Source organism: Mytilus trossulus, chromosome 2 (assembly GCF_036588685.1).
Source record: "Mytilus trossulus isolate FHL-02 chromosome 2, PNRI_Mtr1.1.1.hap1, whole genome shotgun sequence".
Classification (NCBI taxonomy): Eukaryota; Metazoa; Mollusca; class Bivalvia; order Mytilida; family Mytilidae; genus Mytilus; species Mytilus trossulus.
In genome coordinates, this window is record NC_086374.1 from 47,661,168 (window position 1) to 47,671,455 (window position 10,288).

Here is a 10,288-nt window from a genome sequence, read left to right on the forward strand (position 1 = left end):
CGGAGCACCTGAGATCACCACTAGTTTTTGGTGGGGTCCGTGTTGTTTATTCTTTAGTTTTCTATGGTTTGTCATGTGTACTATTGTTTTTCTGTTTGTCTTTTTCATTTTTAGCCATGGCGTTGGCAGTTTGTTTTAGATTTACGAGTTTGACTGTCCCTTTGGTATCTTTCGTCCCTCTTTTAGAATACTGTTTCTTTTCCTTTGGACGTTTTTTGGTCTCTTTTACACATTCACATTTTAATATTGAAGTAAAGATTTAATCCTTTGTTACGAAAAGCTATTTACATAAACATGATAAACCAAAACACAAATAACTCGTAGTACAAAACACTATGGTCGCAAAGGAAATTTCAAAAAGGTGAAAGATAGCATTGGACATTTAAACCAATAAGTCAAACATAACCGATAACGTTACGCCATGGCTAAAAATGAAAAAAAGACCATGAGACACAACATAGAAAACTAAAGAACGAGAAAGCAACACAAACCCCACCAAAAACTTTGGGTGGTCCAAGATGCTCCGAAAGGGTAGGCAGATCTTGCTCAACATGTTGCGCCCGTCGTGTTGATCATTTTAGTACAAACCTATATTGAGTATAACTTAGTTAAACTTTTAATGTCAGGTTGTGAAATTGAAACAATCATGGTCACCTTATCAGCAATACCGATAAACTAATTGTGTTATGTAAATTTTCAAATGTTTCTGTTCTTATATATATTCTTGGCATTCAAATTTTCGGCTGACGAAATTAATGACATACATTTATCATACTGACAACTCTGTTTATTTCCCTTTAATATATATTGGAACTTATTTGGTAATTTTTTTTAATCACCTTACAAATAACCCATGGTGATTTTTTTCAGATTACATTATGATTATTAAACAACATTTAGGACACATTACTTCATTAATTTGAAAGTCGATATATCCTATTAATACACATGTTTAAGCTTTCAGGTGTTCTTTATAACAGAGAGCAAAGCAGTTGCGGATACTGAAGTTGGACGAAAGATCAAACAACCTTTAATAGGAAATCTCAATCACTATATCGCCAATAAGGTATGAAGAGTTGAACATTATATTTAGTGTAAAGAATGATTTTTGTGTGTGTATCGTGACATGTTGGTCGGAGGTTTCTGTCCATCGACAAGGTAAAACTGTTCATAAAGCCAAACAATGTTAATATAACATAATGTACTGACTTTGAATTTATAAAATATTGCTTGTAAACATTTTTGAGGTTGATCCTGAGTACTTAAAAGTCTTTGAGTTTTACTCGATTACCACTACATCGTTGGAAAGACGAGTCCATGTTGACATCAATTATAGTCCTATATTGGTGATTCTGAAAATAAACAATACACAAAACTCATTACCATTTTGTTTTCTATAAATCAATCCTTTCTAAATACAAATCAATGATAATGTTGTATATTATTTGATTTCCACTATTTTAAACATGATTGTTGGAAGAGAGTAACAAAAATGCAAGCGCGGATAATAAATCTTTTGTTGCAAAATAATTGAGCAAATGTACATCTACATATATGCTAATGACCAGACAGTTTTTAAGATAACATATCCATTTAAAAACAAGCTGCTTTATGTGTTCTTCACTTAACAATCATAGCACCACAAATGCATGGGTACTTTTAATCTTGACGAAGCTTTTGTTCTTCTTAAGTAAACCTTAAAAAGAGTACAAATGCAAAAGATTTGAAATAAAGTATGACAATTAGAATGGAAAAAGTCACAAACATTGTAAAACCTCAAATGTGTCAAGTATTTTTTTTCATTAAATGAGAATTCATAGATTTAACAACTTACGTTACCTACCGGTATTATTCATTCCCTTTTCTTTTTTCTCCAAAATATAAACAATGCTATCATGGCCATTCTTCTCGGCATACATAAGAGCTGTCCATCCATATATATCATATTTGCTCACATCACAATCATTATTAAGAAGAAATCTCACAAATCGCTCTCGTTCATTTTCAACTATACTCCCTGTCCTCTTAGACGTCCTATGGCTCCGACATGTTTCTATCAATGGTGTATTACCAAAGTAATTTATACAGTTGACTCCTGCACCCTTTGAAATCAGATCTGTCGCCAGTTGAAACTTTTCTCGTCGTATTGCCTGAAATAACGCACCAATTCTGTCATTTTCATTATTTTTAGAACATCCTGCTCCCATTTTTCTATGCCGATCAGACAAAAAATATGCAACATCAAAGAACTGCACTTCTCCTAAATCAGCTTGTGATATTTCTTTTTAACTTATGGTTCCTCATTTAATATGCGATATGTCTTTGAACTTGAAGATTAGATAATGACAAGTCTTTTGTGGACGAAGCGCGTGTCTGACATTCACAATCTATGAAAAGCTTTTATACATGATTTTGTAAAAGGTCATCCTCACCACCTGCAATTCAAATGAGATCAAGTGATATTCATATGACATCAATATATAATTGTCTAAAAGCAAACTGTTATTATATTGACGAAATATATTCAGGAACAAGAGAAAAAGAAAGCATAAATGAAAATTGAAAAATCAATATCAAAGACATAGATAGTTATAGACGCCATCACGAGTTTGTTGACCTTATGGACTATCTATATCACAGATAAAGCATACAGAATCTACGAATTCGAGTGTAACTTTAAAAATTTGCGGATAAGCATACGTCGGTGAAAGAAAAGGAAAGAAGATGAATCTTACATCTCGGATATTGACTTTTCAAACCAGTTCGCATTGAAAAACATGAACTGATCAAAACTTTAATTCCTAAGTTGCCAACAAAGGTATCTGTGTCATCATGTCGGTCCGAAATCCTTCATCATAAATCAGCTCATTCGAACATATGTTTCTATATTTACTCTACTTATCATTTTTTATACCTAAATCAAAACAATCGCAATTGAAATTTTCAATTAAAATATACGTGTCGAAGGATTTCAATATTGACGACTTCAAAGCTTAACCTACTGTTTGTACCTGTGCTATTTTCCCGCGCATTTCTAATCAGGGTGGCCACGATATTATTGGTGACCTAAACATTGTAAATAACACTTCTTTATAAAACTTGTTATTTTACGGCCCGAAATATTGTAAGCCCAAATCCATCAAAGGGAAGCACTTTAAAATACTGATGAATTCAGTCAAAGATCTTGTCAGGAAATGGGTTTTACACTAGAAAGATGACGTAGATAATGTGTCCGAATTGATAAAGTTGTGAAGTCGTGGATACAAATCAGAATTTAAAAACGTCGTAGGTACTAGTATATGAATAGCCATGCAACACCAATGTTTATAACGAGCCAAATGTTACAAAACACATGTCCTACCTCTATGATAAATATGTTGTTGTCCCATCATATGACATTAATCATTTAATGATTTATAAATGAAGTTCTAGTACTAGGAAGTGACAATTTAATTGGAAACTCAACTTTACCCCAAAAACACTTACCAAGAAGTAAATAATGGAAAATCAAAGGTTTATTCTATGTTCCTTTGGAATTTCACCCAAAGATTAAGAAGTGGATCTTCTGTTCTATATTGGATACCTAAACTACATAAATGTCCTTACAAACAACGTTATATTGCGTGGTCTTCAAAGTGATAAACGAACCTTCTTTCTAAACTATTAATATCAATATTCTCAGCAATCAAAACCGGGCAACATAGTTATTTTGAAACTACCTATTCTTAAGGTATTGTGGATCAGATGCGGTATTAAAAGAACAAAGATGTTTAGATAAATACAATCTAAAACTTTTTCATCTTGCAATAGTATTAAGTATTTGACCTGTCCACACTTAACACGATTCCAAACAAAAGACCATTTGAAATTGAAAGAGTTGATCCTGCTTTGTTTCATATAAGAGAACCAACAACATAGATAAAAGTATCTTGTCTTAGGGAATAATAAATAGTATTTTGCACCAAAAAAAAACCGCTCTGATTCAAACAAAATAACCTCTGAAAATGGCATTATCACGGTGCTTGATTTCCGGCTTGACAACAAATTTGTTGAGTTTGGAGGGCATGTATTCAACAAAAAAATCAGCATGTCAATGGGAACTTGATAACTGTTCTCATCTACTTGCCGACCTGTTCCTTTATTTGTATGATTCTGATTTCATATGGGAACTCGATAGAAAGAAAGATAAGACATTAGCAATAACCCCGCTATATAGATGATGTTCTCTCACTGAAAAATCAAAAAAATGGTGACTTTGTAGAACGCATCTATAACATCAAACAAGAGATAAAGGAAACAACAGATTCAGTTAAGTCGGCCTCATATCTTGACTTACATCTAGAAATTGACAATGAGCGTCGATTGAAAACACAACTTAACGAGAAAAGAGATGTTTCAGCTTCCCAATTGTGAAATTTCCATTTCTATGCAGCAACATTCCAACAGCACCTGCATACGGAGTATATATCTACTGATTAATACGATATTCCTGGGCTTGTATTTCCTATCATGATTTCTTTGATAGAGGGCTGCTGCTCGCAAGGATGATATCAAACTAAGAGTTACTAATGGTGAAGTTGAGATAATCCCTTCGTAAATTTTACGGACGAAAACCCATGTTGGAATAACTGTTTCACATATGATATCGGATATATTCCTTTTGCGTAACTTCAATCCTCTCCCCTTTTCACGAATGTTTCCTACCGAATGAGACTATTTACCGGGTTTGTGATAACATGAGCAACACGACGGATTCTACGTGTGGATCAGATTCTGCTCACCTTTGACATGAATCATCATTGATATGGTAACAATAAATATAAATTAACTGTTTGAAAAATTTAACATTTTTCTAGAAACAAAGGGTTGTGTACGTGATATTGTGAAATAATTATTCGCTTTTAACTGTAAATTTTGTTAAGTTTTGTAAAATTAAGATTTGAATTGAATACGAATGCTCATGACCTTTGATTTAATCTCTTAAGTCATTCATGATTTTTACAGTGATCCCTTACAGGATCATTCCTGATTAAAAAAATCCAAACGTCAGTACTGTGTGAGCGCCGCATAAGGTGGAGATCGGTTACGCATGTGTTCAGCTATTTAAAGGAAACAATGTCGACATTAAACGAATGCATCATTTAGTCGACTGATTCGATCAACCAAAAAATCATTCAAATACGAGTAAACATGATGATAAACATACTTCTTAACCTACAATATAAAACCAAAAAGACCTACACATATTTAATTGGACGCTGTCGCTATTTATTATATTCATGGGCACAGGACGTTTGCGCTTTTTTACCTGTAAAACGATAGGACATTTGCGCTTCAAACACTATGGACATTTGCGCTTTAAATTTTGTTACACCTGTATTAATTTGACTGGACATTTGCGCTTTTTACCTTTAGTAGTCGTCTGTAATTTGTATGAGTTGTAATCATTACGTAAAATAATCAATTTATATTTAAAAATATATGTCGCTCCTGGGTTAGTTAACTTTGACACAGTCTGAAGGTTTACTATATAAAAATTATATTGACCCCTACATAAACTGTAGCCAGTTCAGTATGGAATTTTCAAACTGCAATAGTATCAAAATAACAAGGACAATGAATTATAGAGATGGACCGTTATATGGATATCTATATCAGGTTATATGACTGTCGTCAGTATTCGGAGGTCATCTTAATTGATAATTAGATTACGTCTAGACAAAAATACAAACAAAATATTGATACATGTTATTGAGGTCATGCAATTTATATTTTTAATCTGTTTGTTATTTGGATATACAATTTAGTATGTTATAAATGAAATATGATAACTCCAGCCAAATCGGTGAAAAAGACCTTAACATATAATGGCCCTGTAATGCATCCTTTCCAACTATATTTTTTTCATCAATACGTCAAAATGTCTAAAACACAAGTATCTATCTATCTATCTATCTATAATACTAAAATTACGATGTCCAATTTGTCAGCCGTCATCACGTAAAAACGACGAATCAAAGAATTCAACTTTTTATATAACTGATATATTACAAAGGTGTATATTAAAAATTACACCCCTCCAGGCCCTTTTGTTTTCCACGTAATTAATATTGCCAATAATTAAGAAGTTCCGGGTCGAGTCCGAGACCGATAGCAATAGTATTTTCACCTGTTACAGTTACCTATTACCTTATCTGTACGTTCCGCATCTGACTGGCGCACCACTAAATGGTGTATTCAGGATTAATATGCTATATACACGGGTCATATTCACAGGGTTGACACTACTAAATTATCAAATTGTTACCTATTGTCGTATTTCAATCAGTAAGACTTTCTAAGATAACAATACGAATCCTAAAAATCTGGACTAAAAATAAGACGTATAGGTACAGTTTTCAGTTTGTTAGCGGACATGACGTAAAACAGCTAATCAAAGAATTCAACTTTATCAATAACTAATGTAGGACAGTGCTGTTGATAAAAAATACTCCATTCCAGGACCTTTTGTTTTCCAAATAATTAATATTACCAATAATTGATAAGTTCCAGTTCGACGGGTTCAAACAAAGATTTGAAAGCAGAGAAAACTGTGTATCTTATAATCGGCATGACTTTATCAGATGACAATACTTATACTAAGTATTATATGCTTTAATTCAGTCACGGACCCGCGATATCACGGGTGTGCTCTAGTGTGGTCTAAGAATTAAAAAAAAATGAATTGGACATTTACCTATTATGGTCCAATATCCAAAATCTAAATACATGGTGGGATTCAGCATATCAAAGAACCCCGAGTAATTGATTTTTTTTATGAAATCAAACAAAAAGTTTAATTTTGGACCCTTTTGACCTCAATGTGGAACAATTTGATAATGGGCGCAAAAATCTAAATACATGGTTATTCAGCATATCAAAGAACCCCATTATGCTATACATTCAATTTTAGTTGATATCAAACAAAGTTTAATTTTGGACCCTTTGGACCTTAATGTAGACCAATTTGAAAATGGGACCAAAAACATAAATCTAAATACACAGTTAGATTCTGCATGTTAAAAAATCCTATAAGAATTCAAGAATAAAACCTAATTGAAATTGGTCAAGAAATAAGCAATATAGAAAGTATTGTTTTTGGCCCCTTATTCCTTATAACAGTGAGGGCCATGACCCCCAAAATCTACCTGAACCTTTCTTATATGGTATTAATATTACCAATAATTGATAAGTTCCAGTTCGACGGGTTCAAACAAAGATTTGAAAGCAGAGAAAACTGTGTATCTTATAATCGGCATGACTTTATCAGATGACAATACTTATACTAAGTATTATATGCTTTAATTCAGTCACGGACCCGCGATATCACGGGTGTGCTCTAGTCATATATTAATTTCCAACCCGGATGTTATATAAATTTTGTGAAATAATGTTAAGTATGTTTCTGAAAACAATTCATACCTTTGTTATGTGTTATAATGCATCGATTACCTTTGTTAGGTGTTAATAATGCATCGATAATGTGTATATGTAACTTTACGTGGGTCCAAGACTACTATAATAGTAGACTCAAAGTAGGTCGATCGTTTATTGACCACTTAAAATGTTACTGTAACTCAGCGGGAGTGATACATTGGTTAAATTACTGAATGGAAATGCGCTATTTGTTTCTCTCTCCTCGAAACCGTGATAAACGGTGTTTAATTATACTGAAAGCATTTTAACCGAATTTTCGACGAAAATATCGATTATTGATTTGGGGATGTGTGGCGGTCTACACGGTGGCAGCCAAGTGTTGGTCATGCCTTTACTCGTGATACGTTCAACCAAAGCTTTTAAAATTTTAATATGATGTTACTAACAACAAAATGGAAGTCATCTTCGAAATTACGGTTTTTACTATTACTGTTCAGGAGTTATGGTCCTTGAAAGATTGAAAAATGGCATTTTCCGTCGTGTCTGTGCATTAACCCATGTAACGTCCAACCAAAGCTATCGAAATTTAAATATGATGTTACTGGCAACAAATAGAGGTCAAGTTCAATAATGACGATTTTGATTGTTACCGTTCAGGAGTTATGGTTCTTGAAAGATAGAGAAATGACGTTTGCAGTCGAGTCTGTGTGCTTACTCATGAACCGTTCAACCAAAGCTTTTAAAATTTAAATATTTTGAGACTAGATCTTCAAGTAAGTCATTATGGCTGAAATCATTAGTCGACTCATTATTGGAGGTATTTCCCTTTAAAATATATATGTCTGTACTTTTCTGGTGTTTTTGACTATTGTCTTGAAAAGTGTAGATGAAACGAATGTAAAAAGGAAACTTTAGCCGAAAAGCTAAACATTATCAAAAGGACAAGATCTTCAAATGCGTCAACGTAACGCGACTAAAATAGTCAGTTCTTTATAGAGATGTTGTCCTTTAATTTTCATGATGATTTTGACCAAAAGCGGCTATTGCTGAAGATGCAGATGAGCGACACAGGCTCTTTTGTTCTACTCCAAAAATAATGTAAGAACTTAATGCTATATAGTACTGACAGTAAATTATCTTTAATTTGTTTTTAAAATTTGTTTGTTACACGAGTACCAAGTATTGTAACGTTGTATGCGATCCATCATCCTAGATGGACGCTAGCGTGGGACTCCGATAAACATAGGACCCTATGGAAAATACATTCAAAATGCTGCGTTGAAGTCCCATTGGTGACTTCGGCTGTTTTCTACTCTTTGACATATTCCCAATTTTCATTCTCAATTTTGAATGTCTTCTTTTAGAGAACAACTAAATGGAACGAAATAAATCATGGCATAAATATATGTTCCTTGTAAGGGTGCTAAACAGTTATCAAAGGTACCAGGATTATAAACAAGTGTTGTAACTTTGTAGGCGATGAATGGCATCCAAGATACCAGTCAGCGGGAACTTTGTAGTTTTACATAGGATCATATCGGAAATACATACACAGGTCTTCTTTTAAAGCACCACTGAAAATAATGATGCCAAAAATGACAGGAATGTTCCTTATAAGGTGCTGACCAAGTTTTATAACAAAGTAGTAAATACATTGACCAAGATGGCTTTCAACGGGAGACTTAGCTTAACAAAGGCCACTATAGGAAATATATACATATGTTTTCTTCTACAAAATTGCTTAATGGATTGAAACCAAAAATGGTATGAATGTTTCTTTTAAGGTGCTTACCAACTGTTATTACTTTGTAGCTGATTTGTCATCCAAGACGGCTGCCAGAAGGAGGAGTAAGCTTAACATAAGACCAAATGTAAAATACATACGAATGAATGAAACCAAATAGGCATGAATATTCCTGAGGTGCTGACTAATTGTGAGTACTTTGGAGCATAACTTTAACATAAGACCATATGGAAACCACATACAAATGCTTCCTCTGCAGGTGACCTGGATTAAACGAAACCAAACATGGCATAAATATTCCTTATAAGGTGCCAATGAAGTGACTGTGTTGCTAATTTGTAATGTTGCTGATTTACTGTTTAAGATGGCCACCAGGATTTTTTGATTTTTTTATGATTTCCAAAACTGAAGTAGAATCAGGTGAGCAACACATGATCTTTGGAGCCTCTAGTTATTGTTCTAATAGTATATTTTATTGTTTTATCTTTACCATATCCACATCACCACCTATGATATGTTCGATTTTTATTCTGTTTGTTTTGCTGTTGCAGAAATTCCAAATTTCTGTGATTTTATTTTTTTCTCTCTTTTTTTCAAATATATACAGATCATTCTATATTGTATTATTAAAATATATTATAATTTTAAAAAAAGAAAAAAATTCAGAAATAAGTAAACAAATAAGAACTAACAAAATTATTGTATACTACTAATCATAATTCTAATATGACGTTCTTCTTTAGCTTTGGGTACAAAGCCATGTTTTATTTCGAATTGAACATGGGCTGCACATGATTGACGTCACAATCAAAATGTCAACGTCAGATGAATTTTGAACAACACCAGAAATCTAAGTAAAAACATTCTGAAAGTAAGTTTAAATGTTTCTGTTCTTCTTTTATTGATAAACTGTTGATTTTTCTAAATTACGTTTTTGTTAATCAAATAAAAATGGCGACATTTTGGTTTGAAGTACAAAAGTTCAAAATATTCCTAATAATTAAGAAATAATTCCTTCATGTCATGCTCTATGGTCATTTTAACATGTGTAGGCATTATATTTGTCGATATTTTACACTGAGCGTAAGCGAGGTGTAAAATGTGGTCAAATATAATGCCTACCCATGT

The 10,288-nt window shown here is 32.9% G+C and overlaps 1 protein-coding gene across 1 annotated transcript; it reads right to left on the reverse strand.

Annotated features, from left to right (window-relative positions):
• Nucleotides 1-550: 550 nt before the first annotated feature.
• On the reverse strand, nt 551-2,555 carry LOC134705186 (ankyrin repeat domain-containing protein 34B-like). Its single transcript, XM_063563944.1, has 2 exons — nt 1,844-2,555; nt 551-1,352 (listed from the first exon to the last, which is right to left on the reverse strand). Exons 1-2 carry the CDS (start codon nt 2,205-2,207, stop codon nt 1,339-1,341), a joined length of 378 nt encoding a protein of 125 aa, XP_063420014.1. The 5' UTR covers nt 2,208-2,555; the 3' UTR covers nt 551-1,338.
• Between the last annotated feature and the right edge of the window lie 7,733 nt (nt 2,556-10,288).